The sequence below is a fragment of the Melozone crissalis genome, unplaced genomic scaffold (assembly GCF_028551555.1).
Source record: "Melozone crissalis strain CALT ecotype California unplaced genomic scaffold, PUWL_Pcris_2 ptg000016l_1, whole genome shotgun sequence".
Taxonomy (NCBI): Eukaryota; Metazoa; Chordata; class Aves; order Passeriformes; family Passerellidae; genus Melozone; species Melozone crissalis.
In genome coordinates this window covers 54946145-54970983 of record NW_026535794.1, presented here as the reverse complement: position 1 = coordinate 54970983, position 24839 = coordinate 54946145, and the positions used below count along the sequence as shown (strand labels likewise).

Genomic DNA, 24839 nt, shown 5'->3' with positions numbered 1-24839 from the left:
GTGAAGCCATCAGTTTGATCTAAGCTCTGACCATACTTCAAGTAATATAAGCAAGCACTGAGAACATTTTTACACTTTGTGCTTTTACCATTTTGGTTTTATCTGAACAATCTTTAGAAACAGTCTAATCAGTTTCATTCCATTAGCTATTTTCTGATTATTATAGATGGGTAATGCGATGGTTGGCTCTCACAATAAAGAGATGACTATTATGTGCATGTCAAGAGAAGTTTTATCAATGTATAGATATGTTATTGTGATTTGTTGGTTTGATGTCCTCTGTTCTCCCTGCAGTCCCCTTCCTCTCCCGGTACTGTTGCCAAGGGATGGCCTTGGTAATGGGGACATGTGGAAGGAGGGCAGGTGCCTGTGCCCCTTGCAGGGGCATTTGGGAGGAGGGCAGGCTTGTCACTAGGAGACATGGCATGGCAACACCTGACCTCCAACCAAGTTGTAAGAAAGTGATCTCCACCAGTAAACGGCGAAGAAGAGTTGACTGACAGGCTTTAAGAGGGGACAGGGCTGTCCAGTGCAACCCCCGGGGTGTAAAACACAGAGCAGCCATTCTGTAGGCCAGCCTGTGGCTGCTGGGTCACCTACTCCAAGCGTGCTGTCCTTCTTCCTTATTCACTCATTTGTTGTATTTTGTTAAGCTTTTAATAAACCTTTGAAATTTTTAAAAGTGAGGAGTCATTTCTCATACTGATGATCAAGATACTAAAGACTAGACTTAAAGATGGCTAATGCAAAACATTTTCATAGACATTAGAATGACAATTGTTCTTTAGACCCAATATCTGCATTCTCAATATATAAATTTTCTTTTCACTTCTCTCTGCATGTGAAATTAACATTAAGAATAGATATCAACTTTAACACAGGTCTAGTTGAAATTTTAGGACTTTAAATTTTGTGAAAGATGCATTATGCCTATTTTTCTTAAGGGAAAAATTAGTAAACCTCCACCAATCTGGCAACCCATTGGTGATTAATTCTGCTGTAAATAATCATTTGCTAAAGCTGAAATCTTGAAAGGCCAGTAAAAGTGCCATTTTCTCATTGCAATAAGCTTTAAGATAAAAAAAAGCACCTCAGCAGGTAAGTATCTGTGCTCACTATCCTGTGAATGTCAAGCCTCGAGAGGATTACTATTCTACTGACACATTGCCCAGTGATTGTTTATCTCCACATCACAAAGCACTATTCAGAATGAAGGCATTTCACACTGGACAAAAAAACGTCTGGCCTGGGCAGCTGTTCCACAGAGCAATGTTAAAGGGCCAAAAACCTCTGCTTCTCACCAGTATTGCCATTCAGTGCCACTGAAGACAACCACTCAATGGCAGAAAGAAAAAAAATACCTCACAAGAAACAAAACCACCTTCCACTGCAAAAAGATTTTTTCAGAATCCACCACTACAGTCTCTGCACTATCCACTGTCATAGAAATGAGGATTTCTGTCTGCTTAGTGCTTAAACCCAGCATGGAGATTTGTCCCTTGGTAAAAAACAAAATCTTCCTAAGAGCTTTATTTATAACATTACTGCTCAGAGACAAGCTCTTAACTCTCTCCAGCTTCCTTTCTCTCTTCACTGCAGGCCCTCCTTTTCCCATCACCTACAGCAGTGTAGGCAGACCTCTCCAGAAAATGAGACAATTGTTGACAAAACATCATCTCAAGAATAGAGAGTCTACAGGACATGATTAGGTTGAGATTGTGAAGCTATTAAAACAACAAAGTAATTACCTGAATGTAGTATTACTGCATATATAATTATACTTACAAATTTTCATTTTATCAAAACAGAAGCAAATGCACTTCAATTTGTCTCTCAACATAATTAATTTTACAATAACGGGGTGAATGTGTTTTTTTTTTTTAATATAAAGAAGCTTCTAATAGCAATTCACAGCTTCTTTTTAATAATTTAAGATCAGAGTGACAATCCTTGGTACATAATACTGGCCAAATTTCTAAAAACAACCAGTGAAATAGTATTTTTCACTCCATATTGACAAAAAAACTAGCACTGACCACACTGACAAATCCAAGTATGAAACAGTTTAAGAAGGGTTACCTCGGATTCATCTGTTGATTCCTCATAAGACCTGGTTTCCTGAAAAGGACACAAAAAACAAAGGGGTAAATAGCTATGTATATACATAACTGAGCAGTATTTCCCTTTAAGAAGTACTTTTAAACCCTTACTAAGAAATGAAAGACAAAGCAGAAGCAACTCAAAGTTCAGAGTTTCCATCCTTGTCATTCATACTCAATTCGTGCTTGCACTCTCATTTGAGTGTCTCAGTGAGACTCGGGAGCAGCAGGGACTCTGTTGGCAGTTACCCTAAAAGGGAGAGTGACTGGGGGATCTGAGAATCTGTCCCTGTGATTATCTTCCCCTCTTCCAGAAGCAGTAGTAAATTTTGCAAAGAAACTGCCCATATCTTGACTTTCATGGCAGAACAGCATTCTCAAGTTATCCACAAGCCCCCTCTGCTATTCAACAATTTAGCTGTTAATAGGCTTATTTTAAACTTTAATAATTTCAAACCATTTTCCATAGAAATCCAGCATTCAATGACTTTCTCCTTCCCATCTAATGTTAATGCAAGATGTGGCTTTCTCCTTCGAAACAACTGTACCTTTAAAACATCTCTCTGGCAAGATGATTCTTTCTACCCTGGAAAAAAAATTTTTTAAGTCAACTCCAGCTCATCTCTCATCTGCTCACTGAGAAAATCTGCTGATGAAATGCCTCCTCAAAGAAGTCAGCAAAACGAAGATTTACTTAACGTATTTATCTTTATCAATAGCAATAAAGGATTACAACTAATACACCAGCAGTGAATGTAGGCATTTTAGCAATAAAATATGATGTAAACAAAGAACAAGTATGAGAGAAAGCAGCATTTCAAATCTGATGAAGGGAGTCTTTGAAGAGTAAGATAAATAGGTACAGAATTCCACCAGACCAGACAAAAAAAATAAATTACACCTTTACCTACAGCTTAGAGAAAAATGGAAAAGGGAGAAAATTTAATGCACTGACAACCAGTGTAAATTTTTGTTTCTCATATTTATTTCTTTTCTATGTTTATATAATGCACTGATTGTGACCTGTACACCAAAAGCAAAGGCTTCCTTTTCATTAGTGCAGGCTCACATTGCTGCCCATAATGACCATCACAGCAGATGGGACAGAAGCAAAGCAGCACTTCTACCAGCTACTGGAAGCTTCATGCAAGGTGTTACCACAATCACTGACATCCATTTCCTCCATTTTACACACTACAGACAGACTCGCCTTTAAAATACACATCCCATAGAAGGGTTATCAGTGTAGTCTACACTTGTGTCATGAATTGGGAAACTGCAAGTTAAAAGTACATGGGAATCAAGGGAAGATGGAGTAAAATCCTGGCATCCTTGAAGTTTAGGTTCAACTTTGCAAGCCCAGCTGCTTGTCTGTTAATCTCCCAGTCTCTAATCACAAGCTGCTGTAACTTTTCAGGAAATTACAATTTTGTTACATACAATCTTTGTGCATCTCAACAATAACCAAGTGAGAACTGAACTAAAACAGTGTGGTGTAATATTGCCAGCTGACTGGATGAGCTAGAACAACATACAAAGTCCAACACAAAGCATCATCAGATTCCTAATAAAAAACAATTATTTTCTCTTCTGAATACCAAGAGCCATCTACTCAAATCCTTAATAAATCAAAATTAATAGCACTATTGTTGTGGTGTTTTATGGTATTCACAAAGAGTGGGAAAAAAAAATCTCTCCCAAACAAAGGAATTACAGCAAGTGACATTTCTGCTAGTGCAGCTACACCAACTACATCTGCCCCTCATGGTTCCAATTGTTTTGGTTGTCTAGGAACGGAAACTTACTTACAGGATGAATTCACTATCTAACACCGTGCTGTCAGACCAACACACGTGCAGGATGGAGTTATCATCTCACTGAGACAGCAGCTGGTCCTCACACCCACCTGAGCCACTTAACTGAGCCACAAGTTATGTGCAAGGCATCCCTAGAGGATATTGACATAGAAAATTAGGGCATGCCAGAAGTTGATTCCAATAATCAATCATGTGAACTAAGAAAATATCTATTTTTATTTAGGACATCTACCCTGGTATCCCTACTGTATTCACAAGGCACTGCAATCTCAGATACTACATTTCATAAATGGCATACAAATACAGGTAAATGCTTCATGGCATTTATGTTTTACTGCAGAAAATAACATAGAAAAAAATTGGAGCTTTGGCTTAGGAATGCAATGCAAATATTGTATTTGTTCTCTGACAAGAACTTAGCTAAAGGTGCTTAGAATTAATATTTACCTACAAACACACTTTGGTAGCAGCTTACCATGAAAAGCTTTTTCCCTGGGTTTTCCCACTTGTTTAGGCAAACTTGAACAGTAAACTGTAGTTATGATTGCCCTGGGGCTTTGTTAGGTTCCTTTGCCTTGCCTCCCAATGCATGAACTGAAAGCATTATCCTCCACTTCCACTTTTTAGTAGCCTTGTAACTGTGGAAAGGAAATCCCTGAAAAGGGATTTGTAGACAACCAGAATCCAAAATCCTGTAGGAATAGCAGTCTTTATATATAGACTGACAATAGCAGTCTTTAGCAATCTCAGACTCTAGGGGAAAATCAGCAGTACACTTCAGGCAGCTGACAAACACTGTTGCTTAAGTAGCCCAAGAATGAAGTAAGGGAACACAGATCAGGAAACCATAGAAATATGAAGTAATGTCTCACCATTATAATCTCTCACTTAAAAGATCCAACATAACTTCTCAAAATATTCTTAAGTGGGCTTTCCAGTATGATGGGTATAGGGTTTTCCCTTCCCCTGGTTTTACAAACACCATATGTAACCCACTATGTGTTTAGGCCCATAATGTAAACCTGACAGAAGTTGAAAGATGCAAAAGTTGAATTTTACAGAAACACATGCACAACACACACACAGCCCTTTTAGTAGAGGTGTGCATGCTACCTACAGGAAATAAACCAAAATGAATAAAGTAACTCTCCTATCACAGTCCAAAGAGAGCAAAACATAGGCTAGTTTAATCTACTGTATTGTTAGAGAAGACTTGTCCAAGTTTGTTTCATCCTTCCAAAGGCTGCCACAGTTAAAAACTCATCAATCTCAGGGGAAAAAATTCTCCCCCAAGGAAGCCAAGCCCTCCCAACAAAACTCTGTCAGCAGGGAAGGTGGAAACCAGATGCTCTAACTTTCTCATGGCCGGTTACCTTGAAGTATTTCCAAGACTCTCTCACTTTTGGGCATCTATGACTGACAAATATTGCACAGCTCAGCTGTCTGTTCAAATACTGGCTCAGCAAACAAGCATTCAGAAAGTACCTGAAAAGGCCAGGAACTGCATCTTTTCCTTTATTTTAATTTTTTCTTGGGAAAGAGCAATCTAGGGACGGGGAGCTTTAGGAGAACAGCCGATTAAGGAAACAGCACTAAAATCCTCAAGTTTTTTTTCTCAGAAAAAAATTCCCTTGTTGAAATGCACTTGGTCATGTCTCTATGTCCCTCGGTAGAGAGACAGCTCTTGGCTCCACAGCGGCGTCGGACGCACTTCTAAACCCACCCTCCCGGGCAGACGCCGGCTCCGCTGCCTCCATCTTCCCTCCGACGGCCCCGCACCCCGCAGGGCTGGCTGCCGGCCTCTGCCCCTGGCACAGGCACTGTCCCACTTTCCCAGTGCCCCACTGTCCCACTGTCCCTCCGCCCCTCCGCTCCCAGGTGCCCCCGCCCCGGTCCCGCGCTTCCGCCGTCCCGCTCTGAGCCGCGCTCCTCAGCGCTGCGGCCACAGTGCATTGACAGTCTCTACCTTCTCCCCGGCTTCCGCCATGGCGCAGCCAGGCAGCTGTCATGTGAGGGCAGGAAGCCGGCGAGGCGGAGGCACTCTGGGAAATGTAGTTTCAGCGGGAAGCAAGCGTTTCCTTCCCTCCCCCCCGCTTTTTTTCCTTCCTCAGCCCAGCTGAGGTGTGGTGGCGACGCCGTACAAAACGGAGGGCACACCCCAGCTAAGTTTCCTCTCCGCCTTCCTTAGCTGCGAGACGCTTTTTTAAGCTGAAATCCATCGATTCTCTGAGGGAGAGCAGCATGATCTCGCAGCTCCATGGTACACCCAGCTGTGATGAGACTGAAGGCAGCCACCGCAGTGCTTGATGAGCTGGCGCCTGATCAGGGTTCGGGTGTAGCTGAAGCCAAGAGCCATTGAGAGCCTGCCTGCTGCCACTGTTGTGCACAGCACTGCCAGTGCTCCCGGACCGGGCCCTTTAATTGTCATTGTTATGTTTGCCCAATTATCCCATCATAAAAAAACCCCAAACAATATTAAAAGTAGTAGCAATTTTAACTGAATAGTTAAAAAATATGAAATTGGATACAATATAATTTGATTAAAATAAGGGATAATTTGGTTCCAATAATAGCGCATAAGCAAAAGATAACCGCGGGGTACGGAGTGCAGGGCTCTTGGATCCTTGCCACTTCACGTAGGAGCTTGCCAAGTAAAGATTCCCCCCTTTTATGCCATGTGTAAATGCCATCTCCTCCTATTTTCGGTTTGTCATACTTCTATCTCCGCCTTCATTACCACCTTTACCACGCATGCGCCACCACTCAATTTGGTGGTCGCACAAGTCTTTGGGGGTCGTCTGATGAAGATTTCGTAGTCTTCATCTGTGTCCTTTAATTCACCTTTGGGTTACACATGTGCATCAAGCCAGTACAATGTAAGCCAAGACTAACATATCACTAGATCTACATATCAAAGCAATAAATCCCTTATAATTAGCATTTTCTAGGACCCAACTAGGTTTTGCTCATTTTTAGCAACTGCATCTTCAGCTTCTTTCCTGTGGTCCTTGAGAACATCTGCTGGGAGTGGAGGTGGAGCCCCTCCTCTCCCTCTCTTCTTTGGCATTACAACTTTTAACTATTTTATTATTCCCAAATATTAATTACTGTGTCTATATTGATTACTGTTTCAATTTTTATCAGCATGAATCATACCTATTTATCACATCATCCATCTCAGTAGCGCCTGGTCGAGCACAGCTCTGGTTGCCATTATATCCTCCGGTGTCCATTAGAGCCTACGTATAGCAGCTTTGGTCCTCTTTGTACTTTTTACTTAATCATGAGTATTGAAATGGCCCACACTAATCTCAGGAGAAGGATTTCAGAAGCTGAAATGTCTTCTACAATTCTAGAAGCTGCTGCATCTTGATTTTTAAAAGCATAAAATAAGACTTGAATGTCTTTGTTGTACGCAAGTGGCTTGTGTTATGTGTCAAAAACATAATCAAAGCTAAGAAGTAATAGGCAGAACTTTTTACAGTTTGGGTTTTGCCTTTGGAGCTAGTTAAAATCTAAGGTGGAGCTACAGTGTTATGCGTCCTTGGGTTCGAAGCCATGAATTTAAGAATGCGCAGTGCAGTTTACCTTTGGCAATAAAAGAGAAATCTTATAATACCACACTGCAAAACCTTAAGGCCATACAGTTAATTGCGAGACAATTACCTTGGCTATGAAAATAATGTATATCATTGCTATACCTTTAGAAACCAATTGCCAGAATTTTGGCTGAGGAAAGCTAGAACTGTTCTTTAAAGTCACACTGAAAGTGGTAAACAGAGCTGAGAGAGAGGTATCAAAGTTACAGTTTCAGTGCAAGAACATATGAAAATAGCTATCCTGAATAAATTTAATTTGAAAATGATAAAAGAAACTATCTTTTTTATGGTTTGTTATGGACTGTCAAAGTGCCATGGCAAAGAAGTGTGTAAAGGTCATCCAGGCCACATAAACCATAGGATATCTAGAGATAAAGAGATGCTTGCCTGACATTGTACAAAATATTGTTGAGACCACACCTGGATATAATTGTAAATTTGGAGTCACCTTTGTTACAAAAAAACTGATTGAAACTGGAAGGGACCAAAGGACCACTTTTAGGGTCTGATGTGTTGGAGAAGACTGATGAAAAAGAAGGGCTTAGCAACTTCAGTCTAGCAATAAAAGGGATCTGAAGAGGAAGAACTATTAAAGTAAAAGGTATGAGATCAAATCAGTGTCATATTTTCAGTACATTTAGGCTGGAAATGAGAAATAGATTCCCATGTGTCAGACATGCATGGTCCTCAGAAGATTCTTGATGGCAAGGAATTTAACTGATTTCAAGATGAAACTTAATAAACTTAAATAAGAGATTGTAAGAGGTGTTTGCTGACAGCTGTGTGGTTTACCCAGAATGCTGCCCATTATAGGCCCATTCAGTTCTTCTTGAATCTTAGTCCTGTTCAGGTCAAGTGAAAGAATATATTATTGCTGTCAGTGGAGCCAGGATTAGTCCTTTAATATGTAATGCACAAACTATATTTTCTGTTATTTGACACTGTGTATATCTTGTAAAAGGAAATTTTGCCAATGAGGTTTTTCCCTACTTTCAGGGGAAAAACCAAAACCCCTCAATAGGTTGACCAAAACCCCTCAAAACCCCTCCCCAGTACCCCCTTTTTTTCCTTTTTTTATACATCAACAGGTATTTTGTGGCACTTTTTTAACTGGAAAGAACATTAGTAACTGACTTTGTAAGTACCAAGAAAAACAGAATGTTAGGGAAAGGATGGCAGATCTTGTAAACTTTGCTATTATAACAGCTAACAGTGTATATTTGCTCATTTTTCACAAACTGAGCCATCAAGGAACAGCTGTTCTTGTTTTCACTGCACACAGAATAAGTAGTATAAACAATGTGATTTACTTACAGTGGGCTGCTTATTTCTGGCAGAATAGTGCAAAACTAATTCTTTTGTTGCTTAGACTTACGGTGTGAATTCAATCTGCCATGATAATAGGTTTTTATTATGTCAGAAAAATTTAACATGTTTGTATCTGATTCTGCCACCCCTTCCATATTTTCCCTCCAGAAGCACTGAAAGTCATCTACAAGCAATGCCATCAATAGGTTTTAAAATCTTTCAGCCCCTCCCACAAAGTACTCAGCATCCTTCGGATTTGGGCCTGAGAACAGTCAACCTTTGGAGATAAAAAGCTTAAGCATAGTTCAACATAAGTGGGAAATATAGCACTGCCTAAGGGAAGTAAATGTTCTGTCCTGACCTTAAAGTCTACTTGCACTCTGTCTGCCAGCATAGAACTGACGTCCATGTTAAATTAGTAGTACTAGAGGCAGGGATTTGTGATGTCTGGTGAGATTATAGATGCTTTGAGGTAGAGCATTTTGGCTCAGATTCATCTCGTGATAGGTGGCTGTACTTTATAGCTTAGTTTTAACTTGGTTCACCAAAACCAGCACTCTTCATAAGTATCTAAAGAAATATTTTAGCCATACCATAATGCCTTTAATGTTCTTAGAGCCTATTTTAATGCACAGCTTCCAGTGAATGGGAATTCTGCAGGACATTTCTAACAGGATGATGACGTACCAGCCAGTTTGAATTTTAAAAATTTAAGTGTGTCAGGAGTTTCTGATTTATGTTTTTGCCACAGAAATCAGAATTAGCATTGAAACTTGGACCTTGACCAACATTCAGAGTTCAAATAGTATTAAAATTTTTCTGTCTTGCTTTAACACACCTTTTCTCTGTGAAAGTGAGAGACTACTGTGAAACATAACAAGTAGCAAGTATCCTTTGGTATATTACTGTATTTCAGTCTCCAAGAGCTCTCAGTTGCATTCGAGTAAAACTAATTCATCCAACAAAATATTCAGCTGGATTATCTCTCACCCCTCTCATCCCCACTTCTTCAGTCAGAAGAAAAAAAGGCAGTGTTGTCTCTAAGTTAACAGTGTTTAAAAACACTATGCTGTATAAAACATGGATAATGTTGTCAGTACAATGGAAGTTCAAAGGTTTTCCTCTTTCTGTTGGTTTGTTTGTAGAAATAAACTTACAAGGACTTTTCTTTTTTTTTTTTATCCCTACACTGAAATAATTATTTCTGTAAGACACTTTCAATTTATACTATAGCTTACATAATTATAATCTTGAAAATGTTCAGGAACTTTGTACTTTAATACCAATCCCGTTTGACTTGCTAGCAATATAGTGTTGTGCAGTTACTTACTTTTTTCTCCTTAATCCATATCTAAAATTTATTTACAACATTTCTTCATGAAATAAGTATCCTAACAATGACTATAAAAAAAAAATCAGTTATAAATTTAAAACATAGTAGTAAAAGTAGTTAACATGTAACTCATAGTAACATGATAGTAACTGCCATCATAGTAACTGCCTTCTTCAACTGACGCTAAAGATAACTCCAGTGTAATTTACAATATCATCAAGAAGGCAAGGTAAGAAATGGAAGTATGCATAACCACTATGTTCCACCGCTGCAGTGTGTTAAAATTAAGTTTAAATGATCAGCTTTTTTTATTAAAATGAGAGTGGTAACAAAATCAGAAAGATTATTACAAATTCTTTAAAATAGTTGAACTTTATTCCCTGACATTTAAAGATTTTCTCAAATTACAGTAAATTGTTTTCAAATCCTTCAGGAATAACATTCTCATCAGTCTTTTCTTGCTTCCTCTGACCTTCCCTCCCATCTGTCTTTCTTTTGCTCACTTTCCTTGTCTTTGCTCTCAGGCAGTCTTTATTGAAAGATACCTACTTGTGCTGTGTAGAACACACAAAGAAGATGAAAAAATGTGAAGCACAGTACACAACATAAAGCCATTTATTAAAGATAAACAAGGGCTATTATAAAGGGAAAGGCAGGTAGTAAGGGATCCTACTGAAAAACTTATAGTTGAATATAAAAAGGATCTTGTAGAGAAGGATCAAGTCTGAAATTGAAAATTTATTGTGCTGTGAGAAAATGTCATAGATCTGTAGATTATGAAGCCAGATGGGAATAGTGCTGTTATTTAATCTGAGCTCCTCCCTAACATTGGCCATGAGATTTACCTGAATTAATTATTCTTTGTACCATTTTTTAAAACAGAAAACATACCTTGACATAGCATTTCCAACTACATAAAAGTCCCTGCACTCCTGCTAAATCATTTCAAGAGCAGTTATGCTCACTGCTAGAAAAATCAAGAATACAAAAGAAATAAAGCAGCGGTGCATCTATCTTGGTCTTCCACACTGGTGATAGGATGCAGTCTGGGGAGACCATATACCTCTGAGCTTCACTCCCTTGTCTTATCCTAGTATCTACAGGCATGGAATTAGAGGTGTTAGAAGACACATCCCTGACTGCTCCTTTTCATATCTTCCTCCTCCGAGGAAAATCTCAGCCTTTCTGGATCTGGTGACACTGAGGTTCCATGGGAAAGGATCAAGAAGACTGCAGTAAAGGAGGGGAATTAGGATATAGTCTCCAAACTTATTATTGCTCTTAAAGGTGTGATATTAAAGGAGGGCAAACATGAACCCAATATAGGAGCCATTGGCCTATGGGGAGGTGAAAGAACTGTGTAAGGCTGCTAGAGAGTATGGGAAGGGATCACCTTACTTCAACACCTTAATTCGGGCTACTTTCACCTCACATGACATAATGCCCCATGATATGCGGTACATAATGACCATGCTGTTATCCCCTACAGAATACACCCTTTGGGAAGGAAAGTAGACTATGCTAGGGACCAAGCATGGGCAAATTTAACTTTAGATCGCCTCACAGAAGAAGGGGCACACACCCAACCCAATGACCAAGCTGTGTGTCTCCCTAGACCTGTCCTAAATGACATCAAGGATGTGGCTAGAAAGGCCCTTATGCAGGTGCTCAATAACAGTACCCCTAACCTGGACTTTGTGGACATCAGACAAAGGCCTAATGAACCCTACATGAAATTTATTGATAGACTCAAAGTTGCAGTCGAAAGACAAATTTTGCTAGAAAGGTACTCAGCTAGCTGTCTCCAATGCCAACCCAGAGTGCAAAAGGGTTCCACCTTCTTTACCACCTGAGCCAGAACCTACTTTGACACAAATGATACAGGCTTGCCATTGCCTCAGAACACCAAAACACTCAGTCACTTTTCAGGCACAGGTGGCAGGACAAGGAATTGCAGAAGCTTTAGCCACAATGTGAGTCATCCCTCAAAGGCAACAGCAACAGAACCCAAAGCTTTGCTTTTGTTGCAGCAAAAAGGGATATTTCATAAAGGACTACCCCCAGTGAGGAGTGAAACTCACTCCTAGGACTTGTAGACACAAAAGAAATCATCAAAGCACTAACCAATTCCACACAAAATGGGGAAGTTGTAGCAGGCTGCCACCAGGAAACTTCCAGCGGAGTGCAGGATGGCCCTGCACAAGGACACAAATAACCCAGCCATCAATGCCTGCCATTAGAGAAGGGCAAGTAGCCCAAAGCTTCAGTGCACCATTTTAGGACTTCCAGTAGCCTTGCCTATAGGTGCTATGCTGGGTTTGGGAAGCGCCAAGCCAGGAATGTTGACAGATTACTCAGCAGACTGCATCTCCACTGGACAGCTAGAGCCTAAAGATCTGCCACAGGAACTGTTAATGTGGGGAACTACAGGTCAAAGACTGAGATATTTTTTTTGTTTTACCATTGGTACTATCAGTAATATCGCAACAGGAGATTGCAGTATTAGCTGTGTATCCTAATCTACCTTGTTTTATTCCCCAAGGACTACTAATTGCACAAGCAATCTTACTCCCTAAACAAAACATCAACAGCACACCAAAATCCCTAGTAATGAGGACTCAAGTAATAGGCTGTGGCGGACCTCAATTAACTTGCACTTTAGAATTTAACAACAAGAAAATTATATTAACAAGGCTAGTAAACATCAGTGCAGTCATGACAGTCATCTCACGATCAAAGTGGTCCCTGGAGTGGACTCTCATGAAGCTGCACTCCAGCAATACCACTAGACCATGCTACCACAAAGTATGAAGAATTCTCCAACCATCTCCCAGTGTTTTGTCACCAAGGTGTTAGATCCGTTCCGCAAGAAACACCCATAGACCATCTACCATTATGTAGATGACATCCTCATTACTACAAAAACCAGTTCAGCCCTAGAGATTGCACCAAGAGCTACCACCAGAGCTGTCCAATGGGCAGGGCTCACAATCGCTGAGTAAAAAATACAGCAAATGCCACCTTAGAAGTACTTGAGATTTCAAATTCTTTCCCAGATTATGCAATCACAACCACTACAACTGAATGAAAATCCACAGACACTCCATGACTTACAAAACTACTTGGAACCATCAGTTGGGTTAGATCCCTGCTTAGGATTACTAATGAAAATTTGGCTCCATTGTTTGTCCTACTGAAAGGAGATCCAGCACTGAATTCACCCGGATATCTAACTGATGAGGCAAAAAAATGCCTTAGGCAAAGTGTCTCAACCCATTCAAAATCAGCAAGCACATCAAATGAATCCTGAGTTACCATTTTTGTTAGCTATTCTGGGGAATGAACCTCAACTTCATGCTCAATTTTTCAGTGAGATTCTAAACCACCTATTCCTTTGTTAATTTTAGAATGGGTTTTCCTACCCCATCAACCAGGGAAAACTATAACGACAAAACCAGAAATGATGTCTCAGCTTGTCATAACAGCTAGATCATGGTTAAATTCCCTTTCAGGAAGAAGATTTTCCATGATATTTTTACCAATAACTACTCTATATTTGGAATATTTATGACAGCAATCAGAACATTTACAAATCGCACTCAAAAATTTCACCAGAGAAATTTCAACTCACTACCCTAAACACAAATTTTTGCATTCCTCATTAGACTTAATTCCCAAACCGCTAAAAAGTGATATACCTCTTAATGCAATTACCCTCTTCACAGATGGACCTAGACAGTCTCATAAATCAGTTATAGTATGACAAGATCTGGTAACACATAATTAGAAGTCAGATATTGAGACCGTGGAGGGTCACCACAAATAGTTGAACTGGCAGTTGTTGTCAGAGCCTTGTCTAAATTCAGATATCCTTTTAATTTAATTACTGATTCTTCTTATATTTCGGAAAGTGTCAAAAGAGCTAAAACTTCATTTCTGAACTCAGTTAGTAATTATATTCTTTACTTAAAAATTTAATTCTCATTCTTTCGAAGAGACAGCATCCTTATTTTGTCATGCACATCCGTTCACACACCTCATTACCAAGATTCCCAGCAAAAAGAAACAGACAAGCTGACACCTTTACAATGACTATACTAACCATACTTCCAAACATCTTTAAAAAGGCGCAGTTCAGTCACTCATTCTTCCATCGAAATGCTCCCACACTAACACCCATGTTTAACATTACCAAAGATCAAGCCAAAGCAATTATCACCATATGCCCCAACTGTCAAAAGTATTCCCTACCATCTGTCAGGGCAGGAGTAAATCCTCAAGAGCTACACAGTCTCCAAGTTTCACAGAGTGATGTTACATACTACACATCTTTTGGCCATTTTAAATATTTACATGTTTCAGCTGACACCTTCCCAGGAGCAATTTTTACCTCTGTTCATGTTGGAGAAACAGCCAAAGATACCATCAAGCACTTTTTATGGGCCTTTTCAACTTTAGGAATCCCACAAGAAATTAAAACTCATAACAGACCCACCTATGTTTCTCAGAAAAAACTAGAATTTTTTAAGCTGTAGAGAATCAAACGCACTACAGGCATTCCACACTCCCCCACAGGCCAATTTATTACCAAGAAAGCCCATAGGTCTCTCAAGTGCCTACTGAACAACAGAAAGAGGAAAGAGAGACATTATCTACTATAGAGAAGCTTACTAAAGGTATATATATATTTAACTTTCTAAACAACTCTTTTATAAAACCAAATGCACCAATTATCAGACATTTTTCCAACACAATACAAGCGCAATTAAAAGAAAAAAACCTGCAATTTTAATCAAAGACCTGGAAACAAGCCAAATTTTGAGATGATTTCCAATGATTACTTGGGAGAAGAGATATACTTCTGTTTCCACAGATAAAAATCCTCAGTAGATTCTGACTTAAAACATCAAGCTGTTCCTACAGCCACTACAAGAACACCAAGTCAACAAGCAAAAAGATCCCCAGAGATTACACAAAGAAAAGCAAAACCCCAACAACCTACAAATAGTAAGCCTTAATCCCTAATGGTCTACTATTACTAAAATTCTTAATATTACCAAATTTCAGACGTGACTTGCAAAAGACTCCTACTCGCTATATCCTTCCTAGTCAACGCCATGTTCCTCACTAAAACCTAGGACATCCCACAGCCGAAGCAAAATGTTTCGATAACGCTAACCAATGCCACGCAGCAAAAAGCCTTATGCCTATCAATAACTACTCCAGACAACCCCTTTTCCACCTGGTTCGTAAAGTTGCCGGCGGATGAGTAGCTGTTAACTAAGGATGCCATCTGCAAATGACATCTCCGCAATGCACCGTTAATAATTGGGATTACTAAGCCTAGGACCTACTGCATGCACCGCTAGAACCCCAAAACTTAGAAATTTTGCATTCTGTTAAAATAGCTTTTTGTGTTAAATTTCATTATGTGCATAAGACAGAAGCAATACAGAAAATACAGAGTGGCACTGATACCCAACAAATAAGAAATGAGCAAAAAAATATGGTGGGATATTTCCCCCCATTATCCTATCTAAAATGAAAGCATGTGGTTTAATTACACCTCATCCATCCTCTCTTGATCCAGTGACTCCCCATTACAATTACCATCTGAAACATTTCTCATCTGTGGAGGCAGAGCATAGCCCACGATTTCATCACACATCAAGAGCAGACCATGTAGCTTAGTGAAGTGTACTCTACTGACACCCAACCTCACAATGATTCATAACAAAAAGATTAGGCAAAAAAAAATTGTTCAGCAATTTAAAGCAGATTACAAAGACAAAATTGACAAAATTGACTTTTAGGTCTTAAGACAGAGTATAGCAGCATTGGCATTAGTCCTTGGAGTGCTGCAGCAAGAGCTTTGAAAATGTTAGCCACTCTTAGGTGTTAGCTGAGTAAGTATACCCATACTACATCCAAAGCATTAAATGAGCTACTAACTAATATTGATAGCATCAAGCATGCCACCCTGCAAAATAAGGCCGCCATAAGCTGCTAGCTCAAGGACACAGCTGCGAGGACTTCGATGGCATGTGCTGCATAAATCTGAAAGACCACAGCAAGTTAATTCACAAAAGCATCGAAATATTAAAAGAAAGAGTCAAGAAACTACAAGTCAAAGACAATAATGAGTAGTTAAATTGACTACTTAAAAGTTGGGGTTTATCAGGCTAGTTGTTGTCTGTAGTTGAAGTTGTGTTTTTAGTTATTGTAGTTGTTGTTATTGTGTTAATGTTGTTACCATGTTTAATAAGCTATTTGTTGAACATTTTTAGGAAGCCTTTACGTTCATTATTTTTAATAGACTAGAAAGAGGGAAATGTGGGAGTCGGCCAACCTGAGACAGCCACTAACTTAAAGCCATGGGAGAAATATTTTTTGTTTGGGTGAGAAGAATGGGATTCTGGGAATTGTTATGTTAATAAGGTTATGCCTTTTCTGGTTATGTTTTTAGTTCCCATTCCTGGTTGGTTGTTAGTATGTTGCATATGAGGTAGTCTTCTTAGCTCTTATTCATAGTTGGTCCCCTGCCCTCTAATCATTCACTGTATATTGTTGTGTTTCCCCCATTTTCAGGTCCTTTAGAGCTAACCTCATACTGTGTGCGCCTTCTGTTAGTTATTATTTTATCCATTAAAGTTCTGTTGTTTTCAGGCAACCCAGTTGACCCATCTACATTTCTTTTATCACATTACTCCTGGCCAGTCCAGTTCTGAGGCTGCAGCTGCCGGACCATGACAATCTGTCTCCTGATTCCCGCTATTATGTTTTCGCAGGACAGCTTTTCCACCTTCGATGTCCTGCTTCAAGTATATCCTTTTTTCATTAAGCAAATACTGATTTTCTTCTCCTGTTTGCAAGCAGACTGGAAATTAACCTGGCTCTTTTTGGTTGCTTCATTGTTTGTGAATCACGTGAGAATAGAATTTATTAATTACCTGCTATTGCTCATCTAATGGGCACTCACAAGTGTCTTTTCTCATGACATGTGTCAAGCAGCACCTATTAAGAATGCTTTTCCATGACAAAGTATCAGGCTTTCCCCTTAACTATTTAATATCATGCAGGTAGTCCTGCTCCCAACATTTAATGCAGATTATATGATTTAGAAGGAACAGGACAGGTGCACTCATAACTCTTGTTATTTATTTTATAGGCATCCAGCTCCTTATTATAATTAGTCATTTATATTATAGTGATGACAACAGCATACTACTTATTTTTGAACATAGTTGATAAGATACAATTTCTAGCTGAAAAAACACACTTATAAATCAACACAAGATCTTATTTGAATTCTGTCTAACCCTTGAAGTAGCTGGTATTCGTAAGAGATGGGGAGGATCAAAGGGTTATAGGAAAAGATGGAAGTGAACAGCAATAACAAGAGTTGGTGGTGGCAGGTACCGCACACTGGGATTTTGGAGGTTTGCTAATACATCTAGCTCTACTTCTGAAGAATCAGTATACAGATCTCCTCTGTCAAGTGATACACAACATGTAAATTCAGACATTAGTCATTTGGGGAGCAGAATTAATGGAGTATTAAGCCTAAGTATTATTTTCTAAGGCCATCTCTGTGAGAAAATTTGATTGAGATGGCAGAATGGGAAAGTAATGGGAGCTGGCTGTTATCCTGGGATATGCCACAGAGTCACTAAATAGGAAGAGAATTGTTTCATGGTTTATACATCACTTCCCCATCAATGAAATAGAAGTCATGAAATGTGCTGATTGTTGTGAGGTATTTTGATATCTATGATGAAATGTCCTAAAAATCTGAGGCTTGTTCCAAAGCCCTTTGAAGTCCTCAGAAGGCCCTTGATTCAGCTCTCTTAATTTGCATTTGGCTTAGTCTACAAGTCCCCCACCACACTCCTGAAATTTGAAAATGTACCACTGAATGCATTTCTCAATGATGGAAAAATATATTCTCAAGTAATCATTATCATTATCTTTGACTATTTGACTATTCAGTTTGAATTTAGAAAACAGCAGAATGATATATGCATTTGGATTATTTGTAATATTTTACAAGATCAAGGTGAAAACTTAGAAGACGGTGGAGGAAAAGCTCCAGCATGTTTCCCTGACACCAAAGAAAGAACTCTGACAGAAACAAGCTCTGGGGTTTTTTTATCTTTCTTTTCTGAAGGTAGATGAAAAAGATCAGGAGAAGCTATGTCTCATTAGAAGTGAAGAAGTCTGTGGTAATCCATACTAAATTTACCACGACTTATCTTCTAAGAAGGTATTAGATACCAAAGGGCAGGTAGTTGCATTGAAAAAAAAATTTTATATTTAATTTTTTTCCATGTAATAAAGGAAATGGCACGGACATTCCAGAAGAATTTTAAATAGTTTACTGTGATAGGTAAGGTGAGAGAAGGTTGTAAGATGAATGCTCATTATTCAACAAAGCTCACAGCAAATGAAATGTGTGCTGTAAGAACATACTTTGTTTTCTTTTTTTTTCCTGGAGACTAAATAGCTTCTTTTTGTTAAAATAGAAACATTGCCTTTATGAAGAAAACATTTTTTCCTAATCAATATTTTTTTAACCTCTGGGTTATTACTTCCGCAAATATATTTTTTTTTCTTCAAGATCGGTCTGTGTACTTTAATGAAAAATCTGCAGAATAGACACATACTATTGTTCACATTAAAACTTTCAGAGGTTATTACCTGTGATAGGGCATTACTTGTCTTCAGTACAATTTTTTTGTGATGTATCAGGTTCTTAGGATGTATGTCTGTGTGTATGTACTCATAATTGGGACTAAAACGAACTAGCTGCTGGCAAAGCATGAATATCCACAACCTGGTTAAAGACCCAGGAAACACACATTCTGTTCTTGCTATGCCATATATTTTATATCTTCTATATGCCACTTGACTTCTTCAAACTTCAGATAGCTGATAAATGACGTTAATACCATAGGGGCATTTATCTATCTTTCTTGACCACTTCAGAAGACTGGTGATTGCTAGAAACATCAACATTTATTTTTATTAAACTGCAGGCAATGTAAAATATTTTAAATTTTCAAGTTTTTGTTTTTCTTCATTTTTAGAATAGAAAATATGCAAATACAATAAAAGGTGATTTATTTCTAAAAACACTTATGCCAGCTGGTAATTCTCCAGAAGGCTTTTCTCTGCCCAGATAATTATTTTATATCACAAAACAGCTTAAATTCTCAGGAGTCCAAAACTGGTTTGTCTCCATCAGGACTTTGACGTTGGATATCTGTTAGAATTAGCTCAATGCTATTTATTTTGGAGCCCTGATCTAATACGAGTCAACAAGTTTGAATGTATGCCTTCAAACCAGATGCAGACCATACATCAAAATAGAGCCTTAGATATTTTTTTTTTTTTTGAGCTTTGGCCAGAGCAGGATGATGAACACTGTGTTTGAAACTGCTGATGCTATTGAAAAACCCTACAATAAAATATCTGTTGCTATCTTTTTTCCTTGATTACCAAGCTGAAAGCAAGATTTTATAATAAATGGCAAATCATGATTGTTTCCTTTTCTATGTCTGTCGCCCATCTTATTTGGAGAAACTTGGACAACTGTTGCCTAATTATTGGACTCAATTCCAGTATGCCTGTAAAGTGTCAGTGTTCTCTCTCATCCTGCTTCCACATTATCAGAAGTTCTTTGTGAACTCTGCCTTTCAGTCCTCTTACACAGTGCACTCTATCCCACATGAGTTTGGGTACACAATTTTAACTGAGCCTATATCACAAGCTTACCACTCATGTAAAAGTAGAAGCCCAGTCCCCATTTCATTCATAAATTTAAGTAGAAGTTATGTTCTTAACTGTACTGGACCCATTTATAATTAGTGATTAAGATAAATCCAGAAACTGATTGTAGTACAATAAAGATAAATAAATAAGTAGGAATATATGAGATAGTAATACGAAGTATTATGAGACTGGATTTGATCCTAGGTGTCCTTTCCTAGCATACCTACTGTTTTTCTCCTGTTTAGTTTTCTTAAAAAAAAAAAAAAAAAAAAAATTGGGAGCTTACCCAAACTGAACAATCTTGCTTTAAAATATATGCCTAAATGGCACATTATTTTTTGTGAGATCTGAGTTGATGGGGGAAGTCACTGGCGCTACAGGGAAGAATGTGTCATTCCAACTTTATATCTAAATTCCTGAACAAGTTGAGGCTGTTCAGATTAAAGACTAACCCTGTCTACTTCAAATACTTGTTTCAAAATGGTTCTTCTGTAAGATTTTGGCACTTTTCCCTATGTTTATGAACACTATCCAGTGATGTTAAAAGTACTAGAAACATTCCTATCAATTTCAACTAACGTTGCATCAGAACAAAATAGAATAAAATATTCAGTGGATTAATTTTTCTACAGGTCCTTAAAGTTACTTAATTTTTTAGAGCTTGAATAAATAATCTGGGAGGAAGAAAGTATCTCTAATGTTAATGTCAGGGGCAGAACAACTTTGTTAGCTAAATGTGCAGTATCATTCTTGTTCATGGTGTGTTGAATGCTTCATTGGATTGAACAGAAGAAAACTGGTAATGACAGATCTTCTTTCCTAAATATAGAATTAAATCTCTAGGCAGGTAAATGGATGACAAAACATTTCATGTGATATCAACAGATATCTTAGTGAACCTTATCCTCTTATAGTTTACAAAGCAGTGATAGTTTCAGAATCCTTCTTACCATGCTTTGCATGTTGTGCCAGATTCACTCCTCTGCAGTAATGACAGCACATACTATGCACATCATGAGTAATGGCTCAAAATTAGGTTTCTGATCTGGTAATAAATATGGGTTGGATAATGCAATGGAAAGCCCTTAGCATTAGGAAGATTTAAGGATACCAAGGCACTGTGTGGCACTACCCCAGCAAGTCCTGGCTTTTAATTAGTTGTGACACACTCTTCCACTTGTACTGCACCTGCTGAATACACATGGCTGTGTTAGTCAGGTGGGCACTGGTTCCATTGTAGCTACAGTCATGATGATTAACAGATAACATAAAGATTGCTTTTTTCCCCCTGTTTTTCTGCTGCATCCTTCTAGCTGCTATTTCTAGTATCTAACTGATCACAGCAATGCATAATAAATGCCAGTATGATCTTTTGAAAGTTTTATTAAAAGCACAAAGTAATGTCTGCTAGTGAATAAATACCTAAAATACAAGCTTACTGAGATTAGCATCTCTTTTCTTCTAAGACCTTTCTTCCAAGCAAAACAATGTACAAAGTACCTTCCAAGGTCAAGTTTAATAGCAGGAAAATCTCCAGATAACAGAGGTATGTAGGATAACTGATACAGGCACATGCTGAAGAATGAGAATCTGCAATGAGTGAACATCCACCTGCAGCTTTTTCCTCTGAAGCGTTAATACAGGACCACAGGAAGCTTCTGTTCTTTCAGCTTCTCAGGAATTATAGGCTGTTACTGTGTCTTGGTGGTACATTAACCAGAGACTGAGCAATGCCGACGCATATGAAGAGCCTCCTTTTGACACGCTGAGCAGTTAAGGAACATTGCCACCTCAAAAAGTCAGGCCTCATAGGGAGATGTCCTTATGGTTTTTCTAAATTTAGGTATTTTCTGAAATAGATATTACAGAGTAGCTATTCTGAAAAGCTCTATACCAATATTCTTTTGCCCCCAGAACAAAATTGTATATGCAGAGGAGGTTGAGGAAAGAGCATGAGGCTTTCTAGCACAAGAAAATCTTTGTGCTATAACCAAATACTCTTCAGTATTTGTGTTCTGGTTTAAAAATCCTAAGACTATTAGGATATAAGACTATTAGAATATAGGCAATTCCACAGGTGAGTAGAGCTTCCAGATGTGTTTCTCTTTGCCTTGCTCAGAGCTGAAGGCAGAAAGCTCCTCCATCTACTGGTTGTCTGGAGCACTCAGTCTGCCTTTTTCTCACCTGAACTTCTGACACTTCAGACCCCTTTCCTCCACCCACTTCCAAGTGCAGGAAGGAGTAGGCTCCAGAGTGAAATGCACCACATGTGTGTCCTGGAGAACAGAGAAAGTCAGATGCAAAAGACTGGGAGGGTTTGTGCTTTTGCTGATCAAGGACCAGAATTTCTACCTGTTTCTTGTATCATGCTGTAATATTCTTTTTTCTACTTCTTAGTCATGTAGGACTGGCAAGATGGGTCTTTTCTTTGTGTCTCATTTAAAGTCCATTGAAGTCAATAGAAAGAATTTCTATGTAGCTTCACTCTGACTGTTTTACCTCATTAGGTTTTTGACCTAAGTAAAACAAACTCTGAAAACAATTAAATTATAATTAATTTTCTGTGTTTGCATGACTGCCTTCTGTTCTTCTACTCAAAAACTCCAGATGCAGTCAGATGAGGTAAATCATGAGAATTAAATTTTAGAATTGAATTCTTTTCTTGTCGGAATGTTGGGGGACACAAGACAGATGATGGATATTGAACCTGGTTAACATAGGAGATTTGATAACAGGATGCCTTGGCAAAAGCAAATGGAACTTTGAAAATTAGACCTAGATTGCAAGAAGATTCAGTCAGACAGGTTTACTGGAAAAAGAAAATCCCATTAAACTCTGCAAGCAAGAGATGCTGTTAAATGCACAAGTTTGTGTATGTGATTTTAACCTAATCATTGTAGTACACATTACTAGGCTCCCTAAAATAGTATGTAAGTGTTTGTATCCCACAGTAAAATGGGATTCTGATCCCAGAGTCAGTCTTCCCGTCCCTCTCCATCACCATTTTCTCCACCATTACAAAATGCAATTTAAACTTTCATGTGTAGAAGTAGTACTACAGTTTACAGAAAGATATTTTTTAGATGTATGCCTCATTAGTTAATTTATAATAAAATTTTTTCTGGTGCTTTGCCACTTTGGTCTTTTGATATTTTAGATTGGACAGAAGGAGCAGCTCTGCAGCAGTACTGACTAGCAGAGTGTCTCACTAGAGCAGCATTGTGGTGTAGATGAATTATGTAAAGAGATGGTAGCTAGTGGCAATTGAATTAAAATAACACTATTATAAATCTAGAGGCATTTCCACATAACTCTTTACTCATAGATGTCAGCAATTTATAGATAGATTCTTAAACTGAGAACTCTATTTTGCTGTTCAGTCCTAACAAAACCAGACCACAGTCCTGGCAACTGTAGGCAGCAGTCTGTGCTCCATCTGTTGTGCTCTACATCAAGCCAGCTCTGTTGGCTTTTGTCAGCCGGTGAGGTGACGGCATCATATGTTGAATAAAGTATGCTTTGCTGAAACATAAGCCCTTACCACATTGCTCAGGAAGCAGAAGGATTCTGTGAAATATTGTTCCCATAAGCCAGAGAAATGCTTTCTCTTCAGACGAGTGGGAAATCCATATTCGTTCCCTGCAAGAATTTCTCAGCAAGCTTCATGAAACATAGGAACAAGGAGATCACATATGAGTGGAAAAAAAGAGTAAAACCAAATTTTTGATTTTGAAAATGAGAAGTGATTAAATCAAATTCACTATTATGTTATGGAAGAAACCTTGGTAGCCACTAAAACGAAGACATTTTTAGAATTAAAACATGGTTATTGTTCACACAATGGAAAAGATTCATTTTCTGAAATGGCAATAGTAAATATCGAACCATTGGCAATTTGACTTCAGGCATCCATTTTATAATCCTTTTTTCACCTTGGAATACTCAATACTAATTGCAGAATTGGAGCAGTGTTGATAATGGTGATTTCTGCAACTTCTAAGCTGATTCTAGAATGTGCAAAAAACTAAAATAAGTTTGAAAGCTGCTGTTAAAGTGTTACAGAGATAAGAAGCAATTATATGAGATAGTTGTTGTGCCTGGAAAAAGGGAATATTTAAATTTTTCTTTTGCCATTTACCTTTTTCTTGATAAAAACAATTATCTTGGAAACACAGAAGATTTTACTAGAGTCTAAAAAAAATTCAATTAAAATAAAAAAATGTACAACAAATAAATGCATTAAAATAGATTTTACACTCAGTTAAGTTAAAACCTTACAATTGAAGATGAATATATTTCACTAATGATATTAAGAATTAGAAAACAAAAGTTCTAATGTTTTCACTTCAAGACTTTGGTGATTTTAATTTTATTACTGTTTTTGGCTTTTTTATTGTTACTTTAGCTGACTTTTTGCTAATGCTTAAGTACTTAAGTAGACAAGAAAGTGATACGAATTCAAAAGACATTATTTTACTGTCCTTGTTCTGTTGCATTTTTGTATTAGCAAAATCTTCTCCAAACAACTGACATGAATAGATTCAAAGCTTTTAATTGGTTCAACATTGATTGTGATCACAAATACCACCTTTAAGTCCAGGTGTCTTGGACTGCATATCTGCCATTTCTTTTAACCCTTTGGTGATGACAGTACTAGAACAGAAAATTTAGACAAGATCATTTGTGTATCATCCAATGACAATATCATCTCCTTTATTTACTACATTATCAAAGGCTGGGATTTTTTTTATATCACTATAATTGTTTGAAGGTGGGCCATAGCTTCTTGTTGCTTAAGTGATGCTAATGCTTTCTTCTTTGTCTTCCAAAGCATTTAATATTGCAAACAAAAAACATGCAGCTTACCCCAGTCAATTTTTCTAAGCCAAAGCAGTTCATTTCTACTCCAGGA

The 24839-nt window shown here is 38.1% G+C and overlaps 1 protein-coding gene across 1 annotated transcript in view; it reads right to left on the bottom strand.

The window, feature by feature from the left end:
* The window catches only part of VPS41 (VPS41 subunit of HOPS complex), a 109266-nt gene extending 103323 nt beyond the window's left edge, over positions 1 to 5943 (bottom strand). Inside the window, exons 1-2 of the mRNA XM_054273825.1 lie at positions 5883 to 5943; positions 2080 to 2118 (exon numbers count right to left, since the gene is read on the bottom strand). Of these exons, the coding sequence (XP_054129800.1) occupies positions 2080 to 2118; positions 5883 to 5903 (60 nt within the window). The 5' untranslated portion in view covers positions 5904 to 5943. The remainder of the gene's footprint in view (positions 1 to 2079; positions 2119 to 5882) is intronic.
* Between the last annotated feature and the right edge of the window lie 18896 nt (positions 5944 to 24839).